The following is a 27656-nucleotide window of genomic DNA, read 5'->3' as shown; positions in this document are numbered from 1 at the left end:
TAACTTGTAACATCCTTCCGCATTGTCCACAACTCCACCGACTTTAGTGTCGTCTGCAAATTTACTCACCCATCCTTCTACGCCCTCCTCCAGGTCATTTATAAAAATGACAAACAGCAGTGGCCCCAAAACAGATCCTTGTGGTACACCACTAGTAACTGGACTCCAGTCTGAACATTTCCCATCAACCACAGGCAAGGCAGCACATTCCAAATCCTAACCACCTTTTCCTCATGTTACCATTGCTTCTTTCACCAATTGCCATAAATTTGTGCCGTTCTGCTTCTCAATCCCTCCACTAATGGGATCTGTTTCTCCCCATCTACTCTGTCTAGACCCCTCATGATCTTGAAAACCTCTATCAAATCTCTTTCAAACTTTTCTTTTCCGAGAACAGTCACTGTGCCAACTTCTTCAATCTCTAACATAAGTTCTTCATCCCTGGAACCATACTTGTGAATCTTTTCAGCACCCTCTCTAATGTCTTCAGATCCTTCCTAAAGCGCAGTGCGCAGAACTGGTCTTCAGTTATGGCTGGACCAGTATTTTATACCGGTTTATTGTGACTTGCTTGCTTTTGTGCTCTATGCCATTATTTATAAAGCTCAAGACACTATGTTTTATTAACCCGTCTCTCAACCTGTCCTTCAACCTTCAATGATATATACACAAAGGTCCCTCTGCTCCTGCAACCCTTTTAGAATTGTAACCTTTATTGTATATTGTCTGTCTGTGATCACACTTTTCTGCATTAAATTTCATCAGCCACTTGTCCACTCATTCCACCAACCAACCTATGTCGTTTTGAAGTTCGACACTATTCATGGTTTACAATACTTTCAAGTTTTGTATCATCTGTAAATTTTGAAATTCTGCCAAGGTCCAGGTGATTAATATATATCAGGTGTTAACACTGAGAAACTCCACAAGAAACGTTCCTCCAGTCCGAAACGCAACCATTGATCACTACTCTTTGTTTCCTGTCACCGAGCCAACTTTGTATCCATGTTGCATCTGCCCCTCCTTCAGCTTGAATATTGCTCACAGGTCAAATTGAAGACGCCATCCCCATTACCACTGCTCTATAATTATTGGATCCATCTGTAATTTGCCTGCTTTTGGGGGGGGGGGCATTTTCACACAGGGGGGGGGTCACTCTCACACTGGGGTGGGGGGGGTCACTCTCACACTGGGGTGGGGGGGGGGTCACTCTCACACTGGGGTGGGGGGGGGGTCACTCTCACACTGGGGTGGGGGGGGGTCACTCTCACACTGGGGTGGGGGGGGTCACTCTCACACTGGGGTGGGGGGGGGTCACTCTCACACTGGGGTGGGGGGGGTCACTCTCACACTGGGGTGGGGGGGGTCACTCTCACACTGGGGTGGGGGGGGTCACTCTCACACTGGGGTGGGGGGGGGTCACTCTCACACTGGGGTGGGGGGGGGTCACTCTCACACTGGGGTGGGGGGGGTCACTCTCACACTGGGGTGGGGGGGGTCACTCTCACACTGGGGTGGGGGGGGTCACTCTCACACTGGGGTGGGGGGGGTCACTCTCACACTGGGGTGGGGGGGGTCACTCTCACACTGGGGTGGGGGGGGGTCACTCTCACACTGGGGTGGGGGGGTCACTCTCACACTGGGGTGGGGGGGTCACTCTCACACTGGGGTGGGGGGGTCACTCTCACACTGGGGTGGGGGGGTCACTCTCACACTGGGGTGGGGGGGTCACTCTCACACTGGGGTGGGGGGGTCACTCTCACACTGGGGTGGGGGGGTCACTCTCACACTGGGGTGGGGGGGTCACTCTCACACTGGGGTGGGGGGGTCACTCTCACACTGGGGTGGGGGGGTCACTCTCACACTGGGGTGGGGGGGTCACTCTCACACTGGGGTGGGGGGGTCACTCTCACACTGGGGTGGGGGGGGTCACTCTCACACTGGGGTTGGGGGGGTCACCCTCACACTGGGGTGGGGGGGGGTCACCCTCACACTGGGGTGGGGGGGGGGTCACCCTCACACTGGGGTGGGGGGGGTCACCCTCACACTGTGGGGGGGGGGGTCACCCTCACACTGTGGGGGGGGGGGGTCACCCTCACACTGTGGGGGGGGGGGTCACCCTCACACTGTGGGGGGGGGGGGTCACCCTCACACTGTGGGGGGGGGGGGTCACCCTCACACTGTGGGGGGGGGGGTCACCCTCACACTGTGGGGGGGGGGTCACCCTCACACTGTGGGGGGGGGTCACCCTCACACTGTGGGGGGGGGTCACCCTCACACTGTGGGGGGGGGTCACCCTCACACTGTGGGGGGGGGTCACCCTCACACTGTGGGGGGGGTCACCCTCACACTGTTGGGGGGGTCACCCTCACACTGTGGGGGGGGTCACCCTCACACTGGGGGGGGGTCACCCTCACACTGGGGGGGGGGGGGTCACCCTCACACTGAGGGGGGGGGGTCACCCTCACACTGAGGGGGGGGGTCACCCTCACACTGAGGGGGGGGGTCACCCTCACACTGAGGGGGGGGGGGTCACCCTCACACTGAGGGGGGGGTCACCCTCACACTGAGGGGGGGTCACCCTCACACTGAGGGGGGGTCACCCTCACACTGAGGGGGGGGTCACCCTCACACTGAGGAGGGGGTCACCCTCACACTGGGGGGGGGAGGGGGTCACCCTCACACTGGGGGGGGGGGAGGGGGTCACCCTCACACTGTGGGGGGGGGGGGGGGGGGTCACCCTCACACTGTGGGGGGGGGGTCACTCTCACACTGTGGGGGGGGGGGGGGTCACCCTCACACTGTGGGGGGGGGGGGGGGGTCACTCTCACCACGATCGGTGCCGGTCCGCGGCCGCTGTCCGCCGGGCTCCCCCCGCCACCCCTACCTGTCCCGGTTCCGCTCAGCTTGCGGCAGCCTCGAACCGCCGCCAGACGCAACATTTTCTGTCCGGAAATGAGTCACAAATATTCCCATCCCGGGATAACCGGAAAGGTGCAGCAACCAAAACAGCCCGGGGGGGGGGGGGGGGGCAGAAGAGGAGGGGAGTTGATGGGGGGCCTGATGAGCGAGGGAGGTGGACGAGGGGGAGGGTCGCTGAGAGGGGTTGGTGAAAGGGGAGGAGGGGTGTTGATGGTGTGGAGGCGCGAATGATGAGGGGGAGGGAGGTGATGAGGAGGTCAGGGGTTTGATGAGTGGAGGGGGTTGATAGGTTGAGAGGGATTGGAGCTTGGTGAGGGAGGGGGATTGGTGGGGGGAAGGAGGTTGATGGGGAGGGGGGTTGATGAGGTTGAGTTGAGTGGGAACAGGGTGTTGCTGGGAGGGGTTGATGGAGAGGTCGGAGTTTGAAGGGGCTGATATGGGGACAGGGTTGATGGGGGCGATGAGTTTATTAGGGGTTGATGGGGAGGGGTGAGTTGATGAGGGAGGGGGGTTGGTGGTGAGGGGAGGGGGTTTGATGGATGAAGGGGGTTGTTGGGTGCTGGGAATGAAGGGGAGGCAGTTTGAGTGGGTGGGATTGTGGGGAGGGGAAGGTCGATTGGGGGGGGGGGTTAATGGGAGGAGGGATGGATTGATGGGGGTGGTTGATGAGTGAGGCTGGTTGATCAAGGGGGCAGGTTTGGATTGATGAGAGGGGGCGGTTGTTGGAGAGGGGGTGTTGAACGGGGAGTGTGTGGTTGCTGGAGGGGAGAGGCTGATGGGGAGGGCTGATGGAATGGGAAGGTGAGAGGGGAAATTGGTTCCTGATGGATGGGTTGGGGATATTGATGGAAGGTGAGGGGGTGGTTGATGGATGGGGCTTGTTGCACTGGGGGGTTTTGAGGGGGTTTGATGAGGAGGGGAGAGTGTTGATGGAGGGTGGAGAGGGTTTGATGGAAGGGAGGGGTTGATGATGGGGAAGAAGGTTAATGGAGGGGAGGATTAGGAGGGAGAGGGTTGATAGAGGAGGGAAAGGAGAGAGCTGATCAAGGGAGGATGGGGATGGTTGATGGAGTAGGAGGGTTGATGGAGGGATAGGGTTGGGTTAAAGGAGGGTGAAGACGAGGGTTGATGGAAGGGTGAGAGGTTGATGGAGAGGGGAGTGGGTGTGATGGAGGGGAAGGGGTTGATGGAGGGATGAGTGGGTTGATTGAGAGGGAGGAGAGTTTTGGTGATTGGGGGTTGATGCTGAAGGATTGATGGAGGGGGAAAAGGGGTGTTGATGGAGGGAAAGGTTTGATGGGGTGCATTATGGGATAGAGTCGAGGAGGAGTGGAGGGTTGATGGAGTGGTGTTTATGGAGGGAGAGTGGGGGGATGACAGAGCGGGAGAGGAGAGGGTTGATGGAAAGAGAGAAAGTTGATGGAGGGGGTTGATCGGAGAGCAAATGGGCCTGATTTGGGGGGAATGAGGAGTTGATGGAGGAGGGTTGTTAGCGGGGAAGGAGAGGGTTGATGCGGAGGCTGTGTTGATGGGGGGCGCGGGAAATTGCTGGAAGAGCAAGGGGGATTGATGGATAGGTAGGGGGTTGATGGAGAGGCGGTCGACCAAAGTGAATAATTTCAGACTTCCCTATGTTAAGTCGTGAATATAGATTGTAAATAGCTGAATCCTTGCGGCACTCCCATTATATGTTGCCTGTCAACTTGGCAAAAGTCCTGCTTCTGCCCCTCTCTGCTTTCTACCTGTTAACTAATCCTCTATCTATGCTGATATATTACCCCCAACTTCATTACCTTTATCTTGTCTACTAACCTTTTGTGCAGCACCTTATTAAATGCCTCTTGGATAGCCAGGTATACTGCATCTACTGGTTCTGGCTTTACGTTACTAGTTACATCATCAAATAACAGGGCTTCCCTTTGATAAAACTATGTTGACTTGTCCTAATCATACTTTTTCAGGTGCATTGCTAAGACTTCCTTTAGTTCCTGGGGGCAGCACGGTAGCCTAGTGGTTAGCACTGTTGTTTCACAGCTCCAGGGTCCCAGGTTGATTCCCGGCTTGGGTCACGTATCTGCGTGGGTTTCCTCCAGGTGCTCCAGTTTCCTCCCACAGTCTAAAGATGCAGTTTAGGTGGATTGACCATGCTAAATTGCCTTTGGTGTCCAAAAAGGTTAGGTGGGGTTTACTGGGTTACGTGATAAGGTGGAGGTGTGGGCTTAAGTGAGGTGCTCTTGTAATAAAATACTTTTTTTTTTAAAGTGAGGTGCTCTTTTCAAGGACCGGTGCTGACTTGATGGGCCGAATGGCCTTCTTCACTGTAAATTCTATGAAAGGAATCCAGCATATTTTCAAAAACTGATATTAAGCTAACTGGTCTGTAGTCCACTGTGTTCTCTCTCCATTTCTGGAATAGTGGTTAACATCTGCCAACTTCCAATCTACCGGGACCATTCCTGAATCCAACGAATTTTGGAAAATCATAGCCAGCACAACCTCTTTGGAACCTTAGGGTGTAGGCCATCAGGGCCTGGGGATTTGTCAGGTTTTGGCCCCTAGAATATTTCACCTCTGTGGCTGCAGTGCTAACAACTATGCCATGCTCTTCATGTTACTGACGTGTTGGGAAAAGTGCTGGGATATGGTCTTCAGGATTTCACAGCGGTTTCACAAACTGGTACGTGGACATGAGTATCGCACCAATTCAAAGAGGGAACATTACTGCCGTTTTGATTCCGCAACACTGGGATTCCTCAAGTGCAGACATGTTGATTTTAGTTTGTTTGGAGGGCCATTAGCTTCCCCGCCGGTGCTGATGTGTTGCGTGACAAGAATGCTGATCCATTGCCACCTGGATCACTGGCCAAAACTCTTAAGGATCTCTACTCTAACCATCACATAGTCCACTGCAGAATACTGTGCGTCAGAATGGTATCTGCCCACACTAAACTTACCGAAATGCAACTCAACAATGCACATCATCACCAGACACTCTTCGACCAACTTACTCCCCCTGGCTCCAAATCCTGGGCAACATTGAAGTCAGCAGTGCAGTCTTCCCCTCCTCAGTAGGTGTTGCATCTGTACATGTGTTTCTGGATATATTGCTGTTACTGTCATGCTGCAGAATTGCCTCTGTTATTATCACCTTAGATGCAAAAGCTATGGTTCTGGTGCCACCTGGTGGTTAGCCCTGCATTACCAGCAGCCCACACAGTTCATACATCCGCAAAATAAATAAACAGAAAGAGTTTGTGTTTATACAGCAGCGACACAAACTCAGGATGCCCCAAATTACTTTACAGCCAATGATAGTCAAGTTGGTGGTGGTGGGGGGGGGGGGGGGGGGGGGGGTAGTGGGGTCAAGTCCGGTGGTAGTTGGGTGATCAGGGTTGTGGGATAGTCAGGTATGGTCAAGGGGGATTGGTGGGATGTGGAGGGGGTATTCAGGTGGTTTTGTCATGGAGAGAGGGTACTCAGGTGTTTAGACTAGGTTTAACCTGCCAAACATTTTCTGGGTACCCATTCAGGTGAGTCCCATGACTTTTTGTTTGTGGGGGTGTGGGATCTCGGGGAGTAAGGGAATTGCCCATCAGATGATGGAACATCCAATGCAATTCTTATGTAGGTCTGAGCGTCAGGGCTTCCACAGGGTCGTGACATGCATCTTCAGCCATATGTCCAGTCTCTGATGATCGGAAGACTGGTGTTTGGCCCACATTGTTGGGGGCAGACACACCAATACCATAGTCTCATTAAGCAGGAGACAAACTCTTAAAAATCAAGAGACATTGTTTGTAAATAATCTTTTGGTTTAGTCTCTCATATGAAAGATGACACCTTGGACAGTGCAGCACGATTATTCCTGAAGACTAGTGTTTATTTAGTGGGGCACTATTCTCATGGTATATGTTTGTATGGTAAGTGAGGAGTTTCACCACATCCCGATTTGTATCTAACTATGAGATGGCTGTGTCACTTTAAATAACTCAACATACAAAGTGCTCCTTGAAAACAAGAAAGAATTGTGCCTTCTGATATGCCATCAATGAACACACGACGAGCAGTGAACGTAACTGAGGCTTTAATAAACTAAACAGAAATCCTGCTGGCCTCTGATCCCGAACTGGATCAGAGGCGGAGACCAGCCACCTTTATACCGGGCCCGAGGGGAGGCGGAGCCATTGGGCAGTGGTTTACCACATTACATATAATACAGTAGCTATTTACCACAATACACATATTATACACTAGTGGTTTACCACATTCACCCCCTGTTAAAAAAAGTCCAGCGGGGGTGAGGTGGACTTAAAGATCACGTCTGTCGGGGGCCTTGAGCTTCCGCCGTGATCGCCTCAGTCCCGGCTGTGGTGTGGGCACCGGTGTCGAGACCTGCGTGTCCGGGAGCGTGTAGTCCTCTTCTTCACCCAGTTGTTGAGTCGGCGGAGAGGAGGGCGGTGTATGGGTGGGGGTGGTGGTGATGGTCGGCGGTGGGCCTGCGGATGCCAGTTCTTGAAGTAGGTGGGTTGAGGTGGGGGGGAGACGGTGTAGGGTCGGGGGTGGTGGTGATGGTCGCTGGGTAACCTGCAGGTGCCAAATCCCAGAGGGAGACTGTGTCCTGTCGTCCGTCATGATGTGCCACGTAGGCATATTGTGGGTTGGCATGGAGGAGCAGGACCTTCTCGACGAGGGGATCTGATTCATGACTCCTCGCATGCTTCAGGAGGAGGACGGGCCCTGGGACTGTCAGCCAGGATGGGAGCGAGACCCCGGAGGTGGACTTCCTGGGGAAGGTAAACATACATTCGTGGAGGGTCTCGTTGGTGGCAGTGCACAGGAGCGACCGAATGGAGTGGAGCGCATCGGGAAGGACCTCCTGCCAGCGGGAGACTGGGAGACTTCTAGAACGTAGGGCCAGGAGGACGGCCTTCCAGACCATTGCGTTCTCCCTCTCCACCTGTCCGTTGCCCCGGGGGTTGTATGTAGCAGGAGCTGACGCAACTCGTCGCTCATGGAGGAGGAACCCCGATCGCTATGGATGTAGGTGGGGAACCCGAACAGGGTGAAGAGACTGCGGAGGGCCTTGATGATGGTGACAGAGGTCATGTCAGGGCATGGGATGGCAAAGGGGAATCGTGAGTACTCATCAACAATGTTGAGGAAGTGCACGTTACGATCAGTGGACGGAAGGGGCCCTTTGAAGTCGATGCTAAGGCGCTCAAAGGGGCGAGAGGCCTCTACCAGTTGCGCTCTGTCTGGCCAATAGAAGTGCGGTTTGCACTCCGCGCAGACCTGGCAATCCCGGGTCACGGTCCTGACCTCCTCGATGGAGTAAGGCAGGTTGCGAGCCTTGATAAAGTGAAAAAAACGGGTGACCCCCAGGTGATAGAGGTCATTGTGGAGGGCCCGAAGTCGGTCTACTTGTGCGCTGGCACATGTACCATGGGATACAGCATCTGGGGGCTCATTCAGCTTCCCAGGTCGATACAAGATATCATAGCTGTCGGTGGAGAGCTCGATCCTCCACCTCAGAATCTTGTCGTCCTTGATCTTGCCCCGCTGTGTATTATTAAACATGAAGGCAACCGACCATTGGTCAGTGGGGAGAGTGAATCGCCTGCCGGCCAGGTAATGCCTCCAATGTCGCACAGCTTATACAATGGCTTGAGCTTCCTTTTCAATGGAGGAGTGTCGAATTTCGGAGGCATGGAGGGTGCGGGAGAAGAAAGCCACGGGCCTACCCGCCTGGTTGAGGGTAGTGGCCAGGGCAAAGTCCGATGCATCGCTCTCCACCTGGAACGGAATGGACTTGTCCACAGCGTGCATCGCGTCTTTGCCAATATCTGCCTTGGTGCGGTTGAAGGCCAGGCGGGCCTCAGCCGTCAGAGGAAAAATGGTGGATTTAATAAGTGGACGGGCCTTGTCCACATAATTGGGGACACACTGGGCATAGTAAGAGAAGAACCCCAGGCATCTCTTCAGGGCCTTGGGGCAGTGCAGGAGGGGAAGTTCCAGGAGGGGGCACATGCGGTCGGGGTCGGGCCCTAGGACTCCGTTTTCCACAACGTAGCCAAGGATGGCTAGGCGGGTTGTGCGGAAAACGTATTTTTCCTTATTGTAGATGAGGTTCAGGAGTTTAGCGATGTGGAGGTATGTCGGAGGTATTCGTCATGGTCCTGCTGGTCATGGCTGCAGATGGTGACATTATTTAAGTGCGGGAACGTGGCCCGCAGCCCATATTGCTCAACCATTCAGTCCATTTCTCGTTGGAAGACCAAGACCCCATTGGTGACGCCGAAGGGGACCCTGAGGAAGTGGTGGAGGCGGCCATCTGCCTCGAACGCAGTGTATTGTCGGTCCTCCGGGCGGACAGGGAGCTGGTGGTACGCGGACGTCAAGTCAACTGTGGAGAAGACTCGATACTGTGCGATCTGGTTGACCATGTCAGATGTCAGATATGCGGGGGAGGGGATACTGTTGCTCTTATTAGCCTTAGTTTTATTCGCTCTAATTCTGTCACCTTTGCTCATGAGTCGGCAGGTATCTTTCTGATACCGCCGTGTGGTTCAAGCTCTAGTTATGATTAATAAGACAGCACACCGCTTAGTAAGATTGAAATCAACGGTCATTTATTATGTACAGCAATAAATACTTACACAATAATCCTACTTTCTATATCACTACCTACCACTACAGGCCAATACTTAACTTTTGGGAATGGCCCACCAGGTCAGGGAAACGAATGGTTTATCGAATTGAGTCTGCCCTGCGGGATTCAAAAGGCTGATACAGGTCGATGGCTAGGAGTCTCTATCAGGTAGCGATCGTTGGAGTCAACCTTACGGTTGCTGGTCGATGGTTCTTGCGAAGGTTGCGAGCAGGAGAAGAAGTGAGAGAAGGGTCAATCTGAACTTGGCCCCTATTTTTATAGGTCCCAGGGGCTTCCCGCCTCTCGGGGCGGACCTTGACCCTGGTCCCAAGTGATTGGACTTGTTCCCAATCACTGGGTTCGATATGCTCCAATAATGGGGCGATTCCTTGATCGGGGGGTGGTCGTTCACCTGTCTTTGTCTCGGCCACTGCTGGCACCGAGAGGTCTGGCCTGGCATTCAATTGCTAATATGTTGTAATTGTTCCCGGGGATAGCCGATTAAACTGCAGATGTCTGGGTTGGTGTGCTGCTAATGGTCGCAGGTATCGATCTGGGCCGACTTCCCCAGAGCCGAATACGCTATTCTGTCTGCAGCTGTCCGTTTGTGCCCTGTTGGCTGCTTTTCCCATCAGCCTTTTCGGTTAGCCATTTTACATCGGGTTTTGGCCAAATTAATCGGAAATCAGCCATTTTAGGTGGCTACATTCCCTACTTGTGATCTTAACGCGAAGCGTGAAGGATCACCTATATTTTGTCCTTTCCGTTCCCTGGGGGGACACCTACATGGCCGCTACTCTGACCCTAGCTATGCACAAAAATTTTACCTAAACAATTCTAAGGGGCAATGCACCTACAAAATAAAAACTCGGAACCTCTAATTTTACCTAAATACACTATACTCATCAAACATTGCATTATCCTATCTTTCTAAAACATACAACAACAATCATAACATTCAATATACTCTTTCCTGGCTTGGCAGTCAAGCTCAGGATCAGACATTTTTTTGAATATTGAGGTTTTGTACATTTTTTTATTTACAGAAAAACGCAAGTGCATGTTCTTTATTATTGTATTATAGGTCGTGGGGGTCGGGGGTCTGGTCATACCCGAATATAGGGGATCGGATCCGATATACCGGGGTTCGAGCGCGGTACGTTCTCCTTCTCCATTTGCGGAGGCGCATAGTCTGCACTGCACAGCAGAGTATCGCCAACGCTAACAGTGCTTCAATCACGTAGGACAGGGAGTACCAGGTTATGAACCTGGCACACCAGGAAGATGCAGTGTCGCTGGTGACTGGGCTTTGGGTACTGCGGGACAGTGAAACATTAACGGCAGGGGGGTTTGGGGTAATGGGGTCCGCGTTCCCGTGCAACCAAATGTCCAAAAGGAAGATTTTGATCACGATGAAAGAAGTCCTCATGGCTGTCCTGGCTGTCCTCTTTCCTTTTCCTTCTCGTGTTCTTGTGTTTTCTCCGGTCCTGGAGCTTTTGGAGTTCTGTAAAACAAGCATAGTATCCGTAACTACCTTGGTATAATATCCGGTATGTTAGTGTGTCTGTCCTTTTTGGGGCCAATTATACCCTTATAATTGGTCACTATGTGTGACTCCCTCATTTTTTTTTTCAAAACAAATTTTAGGACACGGTACACTTCCCAGTGAGGGACCAGTGCTGATTTACCATCCAAATGTTCCAGGATGTAAATAGCATGAGGCAGCAACCTAAAGGTCGCCAAAAAAAATAAAACTTTTTGAAATGAAAATGTCAAATGAGGTGCGTATGGGCCGCGACGGGCAAGATTTGGATGGAGTCCCCGGGTAGGACGGCTACCAATGCCGTATCTCCCCTACCCGAGCGTGTTTGACCAACAGGGGGTCCCCAGGCAGGGCGGGTCTCACGCCGTTTCTCCACTGCCTGAGCAACCGACAAGAACGGGCAAAAATGTAGTCATCATGGTGAGGTTGCTGCTGTGATTCTACCCTCGAATCAGAACGGGCGTCTGATACCCGAACCAGTACCAGCTGAAAAGCTAGTTCCTCTGAACGAGCGTGTGGTCTGCTGACCAGGTATCTGCAGATAAGCTAGTTCCGCTGAACAAGCATCTGGTCTGTTGACCAGGTATCTGTGGACAAGTTGGTACCGCTGAACAAGCGTCTGGCCGCGGTGGGTGTCTGTGGGAAAGAGCTGAGAAGTTTCAGGTGAATGGGTGTGTGACAGTGAGAAACATTCTCCTGTCGGACGAACAACACTTAAACAAACGTACAAACAACATAAAACATCCTGGCATATGTGAGCATGATGCTCAACTCGCTGATGGGTGCGGGGGCCCCTCCGAGTCCCCTGGAGGTAGAAGGGGCTCATCGGGTCCTGGCGAGGAGACCCAAGGCCAACGAGCCGCCAAGGGCGCTAGTGGTGAGGTTTCGCCGTTTCATGGATAGAGAGTGTGTCTTGAGATGGGCCAAGAAAGAGCGGAGCAGCAGGTAGCAGGTGGGAGAACACGGAGATCCAAATCTATCAGGACTGGATGCAGAGGTGGCAAAGAAGAGAGCTGGCTTTAATCGGGCCAAGGCGGTGCTCCATCAGAAGGGGGTGAGGTTCGGAATGCTGCAGCCAGCGCGATTGTGGGTCACATTTCAGGATCGACACCACTACTTCGAAACACCTGAGGAGGCTTGGACCTTTATACAAACTGAAAAGTTGGACTCAAACTGAGGGTTTGTGGTTGTGGGGGGGATGTCAGTTGTATACAGGGTTTTAGCTATGCGTAGGGAATGTTCCACGGGTTGGGTGATGGATGGGGATGGGGGAAGAGATCTGATGGAGAGACTGTGAGAGAGTGTGGGCGCCGGTGCTGGAGGGAGGGGAGGCCCGGGGATGGAGGAATTGGGATAAGGCCACAACAGGAGCGGCGCCAGAGGGGGCGGGGCCGGCTCAGGAAAGTGCGGGCTTTTTCCCGCGCTAGGGAAGGTTGGGGGGGGGTGGAGGAGCGCACACTGATTGCTGGGGAGGGGGGATTCATTCCCACACGGGGGGGGGGGGGGGGGGGTCAATGGGACGGCGGGGGAGGCCGGGGTCAGCAGGAGTCAGCTGACTTACGGGAGTGTTATGGGGGGAGCAAAAGAGCTAGATACGGATCTAGCGGGGGGGCGGGGGAGGGGGGGGGGAAATGGGTTGCTGCTGCATTGGCTGATGGGGAACTGCAAACAGAAGAGGTGGTCGGGGCGGGAGGCCCCCGTCTGGGGGACTGGAGGGTGCGGGAGGCGCGGGCACTGGACTGGCCGAGAAAAGGAGATGGCTAGTCGGCAGGGGGGGTGGGGTGGTGGGAAGCCCCCCAATCCAGCTGAAAACTTGAAATGTGAGGGGCCTGACTGGGCCGGTTAAGAGGGCCCGAGTGTTCGCCGCTTAAAGGGACTGAAGGCAGACGTGGTCATGCTTCAGGAGACACATTTGAAGGTGGCAGACCAGGTCAGGTTAAGAAAGGGATGGGTAGGACAGGTATTCCATTCGGGGCTGGATGCGAAGAACAGAGGGGTGGCAATACTGGTGGGGAAGCGGGTGTCGTTTGAGGCCAAGAATATTGTAGTGGACAATGGAGGTCGATACGTGATGGTGAGCGGTAGGTTGCAGGGGGCGTGGGTGGTATTGGTGAATGTATACGCCCCGTACTGGGATGGTGCTGGCTTTATGAAGCGCATGTTGGGGCGGATTCCGGATCTGGAGGCAGGAAACTTGATAATGGGTAGGGATTTCAACACGGTGTTGGACCCAGCATTTGATCGCTCCAGATCTAGGACGGGGAAGAGGCCAGCTGCGGCCAAGGTGCTAAGGGGGTTTATGGACCAGATGGGGGGAGTAGATCCATGGAGAATTGCTAGGCCCCTGGCCAGGGAATTTTCTTTTTTTTCTCACGTACACAGAGCCTACTCCCGGATAGATTTTTTTGTTTAGAGTAGGGCGCTGATCCCGAAAGTGGAGGGAACGGAGTACTCGGCCATAGCCATCTCAGACCACGCCCCGCACTGGGTGGAGCTGGAGTTAGGAGAGAAGAGGGACCAACGCCCGCTGTGGCGTCTGGATGTGGGATTACTGGCGGATGAGGAGGTGTGCAGGAGGGTGCGGGGGTGCATTGAAAGGCATTTGGAGGCCAACGACAACAGGGAGGCGTAGGTGGGGGTATTATGGGAGGCGCTGAAGGCGATGGTCAGGGGAGAGTTAATCTCCATCAGGGCTTACAGGAAGAAGGGAGAGGGCAGGGAAAGGGAGAGGTTAGTGGGGGAGATCCTAAGGGTAGACAGGAGATATGCAGAGGCCCCCGAGGAGAGACTACTTAGGGAGCGGCGAAGTCTCCAGACGGAATTCGACTTGTTGACCACAGGGAAGGCAGAGGCACAGTGGAGGAAAGCACAGGGGGCGACGTACGAGTATGGGGAGAAGGCGAGCCGGATGCTGGCACATCAGCTCCGTAAGAGGATGGCAGCGAGGGACATAGGTGGAGTTAAGGATAGCAGGGGAACTACGGTGCGGAGTGCGGTGAAAGTAAATGAGGCATTTAAGGACTTTTATGAGGAGCTGTACAGATCTCAGCCCCCAGCGGGGGAAGCGGGAATGCAATGATTTCTAGATCAACTGAGGTTCCCGAGGGTGGAGGTGCAGGAGGTGGCTGGTTTGGGGGCGCCAATTGGGCTGGAGGAGCTGGTTAAAGGACTGGAGAGCATGCAGGCGGGGAAGGCCCCGGGGCCAGATGGGTTCCCGGTTGAGTTTTACAGGAAGTATGCGGACCTGTTAGCGCCGTTGCTAGTGAGGAGTTTCAATGAGGCAATATGACCCTGCCCCAACAATGTCCGGGGCGCTGATCTCTCTGATCCTGAAGCGGGCCAAGGACCCACTGCAATGTTGGTCGTATAGACCGATCTCGCTCCTCAATGTGGATGCTAAGTTGCTGGCAAGAGCGCTGGCTACGAGAATTGAGGACTGTCCCGGGGGTGATTCATGAGGACCAGACGGGATTTGTAAAGGGCAGGCAGCTAAACACGAATGTGCGGAAGCTCCTCAATGTGATTATGATGTCCTCGGTGGAGGGAGAGGCGGAGATAGTGGCAGCTATGGACGCGGAGAAGGCCTTTGACCGGGTGGAGTGGGAGTATCTCTGGGAAGTGTTGCGCAGGTTTGGGTTTGGGGAAGGGTTTATCAGGTGGGTTAAGCTCCTATATAGAGCCCGATGGCGAGTGTGGCTACGAATCGGCGGAGGTCGGAGTATTTTCGGCTGTATCGAGGGACGAGGCAAGGGTGCCCCCTGTCCCCCCTGTTGTTTGCATTAGCAATTGAGCCTTTGGCCATGGCATTAAGGGAGTCCAGGAAATGGAGGGGGGTGGTCCGAGGGGGAGAGGAGCATCGGGTGTCGCTGTATGCGGACGTCCTGTTGCTGTACGTGGCAGATCCAGTGGAGGGGATGGTGGAGGTCATGCGGATCCTAAGGGAGTGTGGGGACCTCTCGGGCTATAAGCTCAATGTAGGGAAAAGTGAGCTCTTTGTGGTGCATCCAGGGGACCAGGGAAGAGGGATAGACGACCTACCGTCGAGGAGGGCGTAAAGGAGCTTTCGGTACTTGGGGATCCAGGTAGCTAGGAGTTGGGGGGCCCTGCACAAACTTAATTTGACGCAGCTGGTGGAGCAGATGGAGGAGGACTTCAAAAGATGGGATGTGTTGCCACTCTCGCTAGTGGGCAGGGTACAGTCGATTAAAATGATGGTCCTCCCAAGGTTTCTTTTTGTGTTCCAGTGCTTTCCTATTATGATTACCAAGGCCTTTTTTAAGCGGGTAGGTAGGAGCATCATGAGTTTTGTGTGGGCAAACAAGACCCCGGGGGTAAGGAGGGGGTTTCTGGAGCGTAGTCGGGACAGGGAGGGCTGGCGTTGCCGAATCTGGGTGACTATTATTGGGCAGCCAACGTGGCGATGATCCGTAAGTGGGTAATAGAGGGAGAGGGGGCAGCATGGAAGAGGTTGCAGGTGGCGTCCTGCAAAGGAACGAGCCTGAGGGCGCTGGTGACGGCACCGCTGCCGCGCTCGCCGACAAGGTACACCATGAGTCCGGTGGTGGCGGCAACGCTAAAGATCTGGTGGCAGTGGAGATGACATAGGGGTGAGATGGGAGCCTTGGTGTGGTCCCTGATCCGGGAGAACCATCAATTCGTCCCAGGAAGGATGGACGGGGAGTTTCGGAGCTGGCATCAGGCAGCGATCAGAAGGATGGGCGACCTGTTTATAGACGTGGCGTTTGCGAGCCTAGGGGCGCTGGAGGAGAAGTTTGGGTTACCCCCGGGAAATGCGTTCAGGTATATGCAAGTGAGGGCGTTTGTAAGGCGGCAGGTGAGGGGATTCCCGTTGCTCCCGACACAGGGGATTCAGGACAGGGTGATTTTGGGTGTATGGGTCGGAGAAGGCAAGGTTTCGGCGATATATCAGGAGATGAAAGAAGAGGGGGAGGCTTCGGTAGAGGAGTTGAAGGGCAAGTGGGAGGAGGAGTTGGGGGAGGAGATTGAAGAGGGTATGTGGGCTGATGCCCTGAGTAGGGTTAATTCCTCTTCCTCATGTGCCAGGCTCAGTCTGATACTGTTTAAGGTCATTCACAGAGCGCATATGACAGGGGCGAGGCTGAGTAGGTTCTTTGGGATGGAGGATAGATGCGGGAGGTGCTCGGGAAGCCCGGCGAATCATGCCCACATGTTCTGGTCGTGCCCGGCACTGGATGGGTTCTGGAGGGGTTTCGCGAAGACTATGTCCAAGGTGGTGAAAGTCCAGGTCAAGCCAAGTTGGGGGCTGGCATTATTTGGGGTGGCGGACGAGCCGGGAGTGCAGGAGGCGAAAGAGGCCGGTATTCTGGCCTTTGCGTCCCTGGTAGCCCGGCGGAGGATCTTGTTCATGTGGAAGGACGTGAAGCCCCCCAGTGTGGAAGCCTGGATAAATGACATGGCAGAGTTCATTAAGCTGGAGAGAATAACGTTTGCCTTGAAAGGGTCTGCGCAAAGGTTCTTCAGGCGGTGGCAACTGTTCCGAGACTATCTCGCGGAGCGTTAGAATGAGGTCGGTCAACAGCAGCAGCAACCCAGGGAGAGGGGGGGAGGGGGGTTTTCTTTCGGGGGGGGGGTATTTGGGCGGGCGGGGGAGTGGGTTTTTCCGAGGGGTACTTGTAAAAAAGCATATGGGAGGGTTATTATGTGCGGGAGAAACCCATTGTATAGGTTTTGTAGTATGTTTGATTGATATGTTTATGTTCTGTTCTGTTCTTTTCTCTTTCTCTTTTCTGTTACGGGGGGGGGGTTTAATTGGCTGAAAATTTTGTTGGAAAAACTTTGAATAAACATTTTTTTTAAAAAGATGGCGGCCCCCATGGGTGACACATGGCGGGCGAAATCGAAGATGGCGGCGCCCACGGGTCGCACGTGGTGGGTGGCGCAGCAGCTGGGGGCGGCCCCGACAGGCAGCAGGCAGCGCTGCTGGGCCTAGGGGTTTTAGGGAGAGATCGGGCCTGGCAGGCTTTCGCAAAGTGGCCCTTCCTCCCACACCCGTTGCAAGTCGCGTTCCGTGCAGGGCAGCGTTGTCTGGGATGATTACCCTGGCCGCAAAAGTAGCACTTCGGACTTCCGGCGTTGGCGAGCTGCTGCGCGGCACAGGCTTGCGCCGCACTCGAGTCGGATGATGGCAGCGCCCACGAGGTCCACGAGGGTGCCGCGCGGTCGGAGGTGTCGGCCCCCATGTTCTGGAAGGCCACCTCCAGCGAGTTTGAGAGCTGCACTGTCTCTGGGAGGCCGAGTGTACACCCTTCTAGCAATCGCTGGATGTAGTTCGATTTCATGCTCGTGACATAAGCGTCCCTGATCAACAGCTCCGCGTGTTGGGTAGCCGATACCGCCTGGCAATCACAGTTCCGGCTGAGTACCCGCAAGGCACGCAGGAATTCTGCTACTGATTCCCCAGGGCGTTGTCATCTCGTGGCAAGAAGGTGCCTAGCATACATCTCATTTAACATACTTTACATATTGTCCCTTCAGCAGCATTATCGCCTCCGTATACGAGGGGGCATCCCTGATGAGAAGGAAGACTTGCAGGCTCATCCGTGCATTGAGGATCTGCTTCTTTTGAAGGTCGGTGAAGTCTTCAGTGGAGGATCCGAGGTACGCTTCGAAGCAGCTTAGCCAGTGCTCGAATGTTGCAGTGGCGCCGGCTGCCTGTGGGTCCAGCTCCAGGTGATCAGGCTTGAGCGATGAATTCATCTTAGATGTTTAGTTTATTAAATTGATATGCCATCAATGAACACACGACGAGTAGTGAACGTAACTGAGGCTTTAATAAACTAAACTGAAAGCCTCCTGGCCTCTGAACCCGAACTGGATCAGAGGGGGAGACTAGCCACCTTTATACCGGGCCCGAGGGGAGGCGGAGCCATCGGGCAGTGGTTTACTGCATTACATATAATACAGTAGCCGTTTACCACAATACACATATTATACACTACAGTGATTTACTACACCTTCCACGCCTCAGAATGTTCCAAAGCATTTTACAGCCAATGAAGAATTTTTCAAGTGCACTCACTTGTAATGTAGGAAACACATGAACCAATTTGCACATAGCAATGTCTTTCAATACTACTGAGATAATCAACAGATAACTTATTTTAACGATGTTGGGTGTGTAATGTTCTTTGATTGGGCTGATGTGGAATCTCGATATGGCCATGTGAACAAAGAACATTGGGCGAGATTCTCTCAGCTCAGGGCCGGGCCAGAGAATCCCCGCGACCGGCGCGAATCGCACCATGCCGCCCGATGCCGGGACGTGATTCTCCGCAGAGTGGCGAATCGTCGCCATTGGCGCCGGCATGGTCGGCACGCCGCCGGTCGGGGAGTGCTCTACGTGACACCCCCGACGATTCTCGGCCTGGGATGGGCCGAGCAGCCGTCACAGAAAACCCCTGTCCCGCCGACGCCATTCTAACCTGCTCCTAGCTGGCGGGACCTCACCGTGGAAGTGTCCGGGGGCGGCATGTGGGGGGGGACAGGGGGATCGACCCAGGGGGGGCCTCAGTTGTGGCCTGGCCCGTGATCGGGGCCCACCGATTGGCGGGATGGCCTCTCGTGCTGGGGCCTCCTTTCTTCCGCGCCGGCCCCTGTAGCCGTATGCCATGTTGCGTCGGGGCCAGTGCGGAGAAGGGAGTCACTGCTCATGCGTGCGTTGGCGCCGGTGCCACTGCGCATGTGCGTGTTGGCGCTAGTGCCACTGCGCATGCATGGACCCTGCGGTGGTCAGTTGACACCGGGATCAGCAGCCAGAGCAGCGTGGGCCGCTCCAGTCCCAGGGGCCAGAATTGCTGACCCTGAGGCCTTGTTGACACCGTCGAGAAACGCGACAGCGTTTCGGACGGCGTCAACACTTAGCCTCAGGATCATAGAATCCACCCATTAGACTTTGTTTTAAAACCAAAGTTATTTATTACTAACACTACACTAATGAATAACTAAAATGTCTAAGATGAATACAGTTAGAAATAATTGTCTAACATTAACTTACACTAAGATATTACGAGCTACCCTAATATGCGACTGCTATCAACTCCTAACAAATACCTTCTGATGGAACACATGGTACATCCAGGACTGCATACCGCCTCACCTGCTGGTCGGATGCTAGAACTACAACAGTAAAACATATAGCGTAGAATACACCTGCAGATCATGATGAACTACTGTTATGGGCCAGGGGTTAGAGAACCCCAAAGTGTATCATGGAGTTCACCTGACCCACAACTTTTAATAGATTGTGGTATGGGGAGCACACGGCCCACTCCACAGGTGTGGTACAGCAGAAATGGAAAAGTATTTTTTAAAGCAAATCAATGTTTATTCTATGAACTCAAGTTAACCTTTTCATAGATTATCATAGAATTTACAGTGCAGAAGGAGGCCATTCGGCCCATCGAGTCTGCACCGGCTCTTGGAAAGAGCACCCGACCCAAATAGTGAACATCTTAGCAACCATTAATTCAAATACAACCTCCAAAGAATACAACACTAAGTAATCTGTAAGCTGTCCTTTAACACCCAGAAGACTTTAAAAAAAACCTTTAAACAGAAGCACATTAGGTTTACATTCACTACTGCGAACATTTATAATTCTGAATTCACCAAATGATCAAGAGATAGTCTTTTGATGGCATAGAGAACAGCAGTACACGTGCTTGGTCTGGCTTCAGCTCCAACACTGAAAACGAAACTAAAACACACCCTGCAGCAAACAGTCTAAAACTAAAGTAAAAAGCTGACAGACAGCCCAGCTCCACCCACACTCTGATATCACTGATAAACACTCATTTCTTAAAGGTACATTTCTTAAACACCCATTTCTTAAAGGTACTCTCACATGACACCTCCCCCCAAGAAAAAAAAAAAACCATCAACTTCAAGATGGTTTCATTTTTCACCTTTTCACTATCCTTTAAGAAATGCACACAGTAAATATACTTTATTGTTTCAAAAAACAACACACGCAAACAGGTATAATAATACAGTCCATTTTTTTTTCTTGTTCCTCCAACTGGAATCCTTCTCGATTGACAGTCTCTTTCAACAAGAAGGTCTCTGCACGATCGTCCATTTCTCTATGCCTCAGCATTTCTCTTTAAAGTCAGATACTTTAGTTGAATCTGATCACAGAGTCCCTTGTAATTCTCCAACACAAGAGCATTGGTTATCACAGCTTTCAGGCAGTCAAATGCCTGTTGAAAGTCTGCTGTCCACTGAAATTTTCGACGTTTCCTCAGCAAGTCCATCAGTGGAGCAATCACGCTACAAAGATTTTTCACCAATGTTCGATCAAATCCACTCATGCCAAGAAATCGCATTATTTCCCGTCATGTCGAGGGTCGGAACCTCCTCAAGGAAAGTGACTTGGGCTTTTCCAAATTTACTTTTGGCTAGGTTTATCACCAACCCCGCCTCCTGAAGTCGATCTACTAACTCCATCAGATGTTTTAAATGTTCTTTCCATGTCTGGCTGAAAATTACCAGATCGTCGATGTATACCGCACAATTGGGTAATCCTGAAACAACTTTGTTAGTTAACCGTTGAAATGTGGCTGGGGCATTTTTCATGTCAAATGGCATAACTTTGAATATACCATCTGAAGTCACAAAAGATGAAATCTCCTTCGCCCTTTCGGATAAAGGTACCTGCTAGTAACCTTTAAGTAAATCCAATTTGGAAATAAAAGCTGATTGATTTCTCAATGCAATCCTCCAAACGTGGGATAGGATAAGAGTCCGTTCTTGTAACTGCATTAACCTTTCTATAGTCCACACATAACCGTTGGGTACCATCTGGTTTAGGTACCTTCACTATGGGTGAGCTCCATTGACTGCAACGCACTTCAATTATGCCATTTTTAAGCATACTCTCAATCTCTTTGTTAACCTGTGCCAATTTTAAAGGGTTAAGTCTGTATGGATGTTGTTTGATTGGAACAGCATTTCCCACATCTACATCATGTATAGCCATTTGAGTACTTCCCAATTTATCTCCACAAATATGCCCATGTGATATCAATAACTCTTTCAGGTCAGTCTGTTTTTCGTCTGGAAGGTAATTCAACAATTTATCCCAATTTTTAAGAACATCCTCGACTTCCAATTTAATTTGAGGTTTGTCAAATTCACAGTCATCTGGATTTGGTTCGTCACTTTGAGTTAGAATCATTAAAACCTCCTCCTTTTTCTCTCCTTCCTTTTCAAAGTACCTTTTAAGCATATTCACATGACACACTCGGTGAGTCTTCCTTCCATCTGGTGTGTTTACCATATAATTCACCTCACTTAATTTCCTTTCAATCTGATAAGGTCCACAAAACTTTGCTTTTAAAAGTTCACCTACCACCGGTAACAACACTAAAACTTTATCTCCACTGGCAAAACTACGAACTTTGGATTTCTTGTCCGCTATCGGTTTCATCACATTTTGTGCAACTTTTAAATGTTGTCTAGCCAGTTCACCTCCTCTATTTAATCGTTCCCTAAAATTTGACACATAATCCAATAATGTAATTTCCGATTTCTCACTCAACAATTTTTCCTTAATCAATTTAAGTGGTCCTCTTACCTCATGACCAAAAATTAGTTCAATAGGACTAAATTTGGTTGACTCATTAAGTGCATCCTTAATTGCAAACAGTACGAATGGAATTCCGTTATCCCAATCCTCTGGATAATCGTGACAATAAGCCCTCAACATTGTCTTTAATGTCTGATGCCACCTTTCTAACGTTCCCTGCGATTCTGGATGGTACGCAGTTGATTTAAATTGTTTCATTCCTAAGCTATCCATAACTTCTTTGAATAACCTTGAGGTAAAATTCGATCCTTGATCTGATTGTATTTCTGTGGGTAGTCCATATCTAGTAAAGAATTTAAGTAACTCCTCCAAAATCTTTTTAGCTGTAATATTATGGACTGGAATGGCCTCTGGAAACCTAGTAGACACATCCATTATAGTCAAAAGATATTGATTCCCACTTTTCGTTTTAGGAAGCGGTCCTACGCAATCAATTAGGACACTTGTAAAAGGTTCCTCAAATGCTGGAATGGGTATTAAGCACGCTGGTTTTATCACTGCTTGAGGTTTCCCTATCACTTGACATGTGTGACATGATTGACAAAATTTAACTACATCTTTATGTAGTCCAGGCCAATAAAAATGTTTCTGGAGCTTGAGTTTTCCTTATTCCCAAATGACCTCCCACTGGTACCTCATGTGCAACTTACAACACCTTCTTTCTATACACTACCGGCAATATTACTTGATGAACTTCTGCTCACTTTTCATCCGCCTGCATATGTAAAGGTCTCCATTTTCTCATCAAGACATTAATTTTACGGTAATAACACTCTGGTATACACTCAGATTCCTCTTCCGTATATACTTTCTGATACATCTGTTTTATTTCTACGTCTTTCTGTTGTAACTCCGCCACTTTTCCTGAACTAAAAATATCTGCCTCATCTTCCACCTCTTCTTGTTCTTTTTCAACCATCTGATCAAAAATCGTTTCTGATAATTGCACTTCAACTTCATCTTCACTCTTTGATTTCTCATCTTGTCTTAACCTGTGACTTTGCGACCTTGTTACTACACAATCCGGAAAAATCCCAGGATATTCGTCCTTCAACACTTCACTTGTCTGATTTTCCACTGGCTTATCAACCACAGTAGGCATCACTCCCACCTGCGATCCAGCTATACCATTACCCAAGATAAACTGTATTCCTGAACAAGATAGTTTCTCAATTACCCCTACTACCATTTCACCACTCTTCACTGGACTTTCCAATCTTACCTTATTTTATGGAACACTACTCCTCTCACCCTGAATTCCACATATTACCACCTTTTCTGGCAACATTCTTCCCAAACTACATAACTCCTCATCTCTTACCATTAAATATTGACTAGCTCCTGTATCTCTTAAAATTGTGACTTCTTTACCTGCTCCTCCTGATACACATGAGTAAACTTTACCCACACAAGTAAATTCTTTAAAGAGATCTGGAACCTTCTTATGAATCACCTTTTGATCAGGCTGTACAATCTTTTGCACCTCCTTCACTTCACTTGGGCTTTCCTTTACCACTTTAACAAACCCCACTGTCTTATCCTGTTTTACCACATCAGCCTTCCCAGTGCTTTTCTTCAACCACCAACACTGACTTTACATGGCCTAGTTTATGACAGTGAAAACATTTGAAACTTTTCATTTCTTTTCCACCATCCTGGATATCTTTTTTAGTCTGAGGTACACTCTCCTTATCATCTCCCGTCAGATCACCTTTACCTTTACCACTTGAGTATTTCTCATATCCCCAATTTCTATCCCTCACAGGCTGAAACTGATGTCGGAAACCAAGCTTTGATTTATGAACTAATTCATAATCATCTGCCATTTCTGCTGCTAACCTCGCAGTTTTAACCCTCTGTTCTTCCACATGAATTCTCACTGCATCAGGAATTGAATTTTTAACTCCTCCAAAAGTATAATTTCTCTGAGAGCTTCATACGTTTTGTCTATTTTCAAAGCCCTTATCCACCTATCAAAATTACTCTGTTTGATCCTTTCAAACTCCATGTATGTTTGACCAGGTTCTTTCCTTAAATTTCTAAACCTTTGTCTGTAGGCTTCAGGCACTAGTTCATATGCACCTAAGATGGATTTTTTTCACCTCCTCATACGTCCCAGATACCTCCTCCGGTAGTGATGCAAACACTTCACTTGCCCTACCCATCAGCTTTGTTTGAATCAGTAATACCCACATGTCCTGTGGCCATTTCATTTGTTTAGCCACCTTCTCAAATGAAATGAAAATGGCTTCTACCTCCTTTTCGTCAAACCTCGGCAATGCTTGGACATATTTAAATAGATTCCCACCAAGCCTTCGACTTTGACACTCTTTCTCTTTATCCTCATCACTATCATCCAACTGTTTCCCTTTATGCCTGCCAATTTTAACTGACTGTCATTTTTCATGCCCATTTTCTGAAGTTCAAATTCTCTGGGCGCGATTCTCCGCTCCCGCGACTAAGTGCCCACGCCGTCGTGAACGCCGTCGAGGTTCACGACGGCGCGAAACGGCCCCGATCTCGACCGATTCAGGGCCCGAAAATGGGCTAGGATCGGGGCCGCGAGAAACTCGGGGGGGAGTGTCGCGAAAGCCGCGTCGTCACCGCGCGACGCCCGAATGACGTGGCGCTGCGTCATAAATGGCGTGATCCACGCACAGAAGGACGGAGTAGAAGAAAGAAGAAGAGATGGCTGAGCCCCGACGAGCCTCACCGAGGTTCCGGGACACGGACCTGGACACCCTGCTGGATGAGGTGGAGCACAGAAGGGACACCCTCTGCCCAAGACGTGGGCATCGCCAGCCATCCAGCGCAGTGAGGCGCGGTTGGCGTGAGGTTGGCACCACTGTCAGTGCTGTGGGGAAGACTCCCCGGACCGGGGAGCAGTGTCGAAAGAAGCTGCATGACCTGACTCGGGCTGCCAGGGTAAGTGCCATGAGGGTGCCCCCAGGCCCCCCCCCCCGGCACGAGGGGGGGAAGTGGGGTGGGGGGGTGGTGGGGGGGGGGGGTCAGGGGGGGTTGGGGCATCGGGGGGTGGTGGGGGGTTGGGGGTCGGGGGGGGTGGGGGGAGTCAGGGGGTGTTGGGGGTCGGGGGGGGTTGGGGCATCAGGGGGGGTGGTGGGGGGTCGGGGGGGTTGGGACATCAGGGGGGAGTCAGGGGGGGATTGAGGGGGTCAGGGTGCACAACAATTTACTCGACCCACATGAGCCCCGGGACCCCCCCTGGTTGGTGGGGGGTCGGGGGGGGTTGGGGCATCAGGGGGGTGGTGGGGGGTTGGGGGGTCAGGGGGTGGGGGGGAGTCAGTGGGTGCTGGGGGGTTGGGGGGGTTGGGGCATCAGGTGGGGTGGTGGGGGGTCAGGGGGGTTGGGGCATCAGGGGGGGGGAGTCAGGGGGGGTTTGGGCGGGGGTCAGGGTGCACACGATTTACTCGACCCACATGAGCCCCGGGACCCCCCCTGGAGCGATGCCATGGCGTGCTGCCTCCTGAACCAGCATAAATGTAGTTTATATCTGCACGCCTTGATGATACCCGCCTCATGGTGATGCTTTATCCAACCTCCCCCCCCCCCCACCCCGGACAAGACAGCTCACAACCAGCGTGAGCGTTTGAGAACCGGAGGGGGTTCCCCTGTGCTGCACCCCCTAAATGTCCACGAGCAGAGGGCCCTGGACCTCGCTGGGGGATCCGCCACCCGGGAGGTCGCGACATGCCAGCTCGGAGGCGCAGAAACAAGTGAGACAACCCTGCATGTCCTCACCCCCGCCCCCCCCAACCCGTCATCGCCCCCCTCACACTCTGGCCACTGCACCCTCAATCCCCTCCCCCCTCACACTCATGCCACTGCACCCTCGCTCCCCTCCCCCCCTCACACTGTGCACCCACCACCACCATACACCCGGGTCACCGTGTCTAACGAACCCCGAATCTTTATGTTCCCCAGAGCCAGCCGCCGAACGTCCAGGGGCGTCTTGGCCAAGAGACAGCGGAACATCGCCAACGTCAAGCGCACCCAGGGACGCACGCCAGAGGTCGGCAGTCGGTTGGCCAGGAGGGCCATCCTCTCAGTATGGGACGCAGGACCGGGACGCTCACACCACAGAGAGACAATACTGAGGGGCACAGGGCGGACATTGATGAAGAAGCGCACATCACGGCCACACACTCCGTGGATTCACCTGGAGGTCAACACGACATGGGCCGCATGCAGCTTGCGCCGGGCCATGAGGGGGAGGAGAACACACAAGACTTCGTAATGGACGATGACCTCGAGCTTGCGGCACTGCTGTCTCCCACACCATCCACCATCGCAGAGCCATTCACCTCGGTTGGGCATATAAGTGATGAGGTTCCCGGGTCACGGTCTGGTGCGCACCCCACATCCGACCCGGTACCGCAGGTGGAGTTTGGAGCAGCCGAGGGGTTGGACGATCGGAGGGCAGCCCAGACCCAGCAAATAGCTGCCGCCCAGATGGTTCCCGGGTTCCTGGATGTACTTGACCCACCCGGACACCCGATGCATGAGGACACCGAGGGACTGAATAACGGGATGAGGGCCATCTTCCATGACCTGCACACGCAGTTGGAGGAGTCCATCCGCGTTCAGGAGCAGGGAGTGGTGCCGCTCATCGCAGCCACCCAGGCCGACACCGCACGGGTGGCGTCCGCGGTGGAGGCAATGGGTGAAACGGTTTCGGCCATGGGTCAGGTTCTGCAAGGCATTGGGCATAACGTGAACGCATCATCCATGGCCCAGGAGAGGGCTGCCCTCTCACAGGTAGCCATGCGCCAGAGCCAACACGACATTGCCGCCGCTCTCCGGGCCCTGGCCGAGTCTCACCATGCTATGGCCCGGTCCCAACAAGCGATGGCACAGTCCCAGCAGTCGGTTGCGGAGAGCATTGACCGCCTGGCACACGTGATGGATGGCGTCGCGCACTCATAGGTTGAGATAGCACAGTCCCTGGCAGGAATGTCGCACTCCCTGGGCTCCGTCTCTGCGAACATTTGGACCGTGGTCGATCCCGCTGCAGGCCTCCAGGACTGGCAGCGCCAGGTGTCGGTGGTGCGACAGGGCATGTCTCCGATCGCATCTCCGTCCCACAGTGAGGCCCAGGGGTCACCGGGCTCCCCGAGGGAGGAGGAGGTTCTGGGGCCCGTTCCGGTAGCTCCAGCAAGGGACGTTCCGGTACACTCGGCCTCCCTCCGTTCCGTCCCTGCCGCATCTGGTGGGCAGCGGGCAGGTCAGGGTGGCACAACGCCATCCAGCACGCATGCCGAGCAGCCTGGCCCATCGAAGCCGGGCCGCACCAGGAAACACGTGCCGACGGGGAGCCATGTCAAAGGGCGTGATTCACAGCAGTCCGCCTCCACTCCTGCTGTATCATCTGGGGAGACACCTAGACGTAGTGGTAGGGCCCGTAAGGCCAAGAAGTTAGGCACATAAGAAGTTGGCACGGGTGCAGGGCACAGTTTAGTTGTAGTGGGTAGGGTATCTATGTTAATCACACAAATAAACTCACTGTTGAATTTGACTTGTAAGGCTCTGTGCTATGTCCGGTGCCAGGGGGCTCGTGAGGGTGCCCGATTGGCTCAGTGGTATACGAGCCGTTCAAGGTCTGTTCCGGATGTGCTGACCCTTTCCCCCCTGCCTTCCATAATCGGACACCGTTGTCCTCGGCACACCAACGCCAGCCACCCCACGGGCATGTGGTGAAATATCCGTCACGAAGGCTCTGACCACCAGAGTTCATGGTTCAGCTATAGCCGTGAGTCAGACCTTGGCTGGCGAATCTGAGCACACAGCTCATCGCAGACATCATTCAGCATGGCATTGATCACACCCGCTTACCCAATCATCAATGTTGTGCAATCCCGTAGTGCCGCAATGGTACGGTGATGTGGAATTGGTGCCGT

General features: G+C 52.7%; 1 protein-coding gene across 7 annotated transcripts in view; it reads right to left on the bottom strand.

Annotated features, from left to right (window-relative positions):
- sugct (succinyl-CoA:glutarate-CoA transferase) overlaps positions 1-2995 on the bottom strand; it is an 842325-nt gene extending 839330 nt beyond the window's left edge. For 6 of the 7 annotated variants that reach the window (XM_072467242.1, XM_072467243.1, XM_072467245.1 and 3 more), the window contains exon 1: positions 2888-2981. In XM_072467242.1, coding sequence (XP_072323343.1) covers positions 2888-2942 — 55 coding nt within the window. In that variant the 5' untranslated portion in view covers positions 2943-2981. Of the gene's footprint in view, positions 1-2887 lie in introns of all 7 variants that reach the window. The other variant, XM_072467239.1, reaches the window with a different exon arrangement.
- Positions 2996-27656: the final 24661 nt, after the last annotated feature.

The sequence above is a fragment of the Scyliorhinus torazame genome, chromosome 11 (assembly GCF_047496885.1).
Source record: "Scyliorhinus torazame isolate Kashiwa2021f chromosome 11, sScyTor2.1, whole genome shotgun sequence".
NCBI classification, from domain to species: Eukaryota; Metazoa; Chordata; class Chondrichthyes; order Carcharhiniformes; family Scyliorhinidae; genus Scyliorhinus; species Scyliorhinus torazame.
This window is presented reverse-complemented; position numbering and strand designations above follow the sequence as displayed.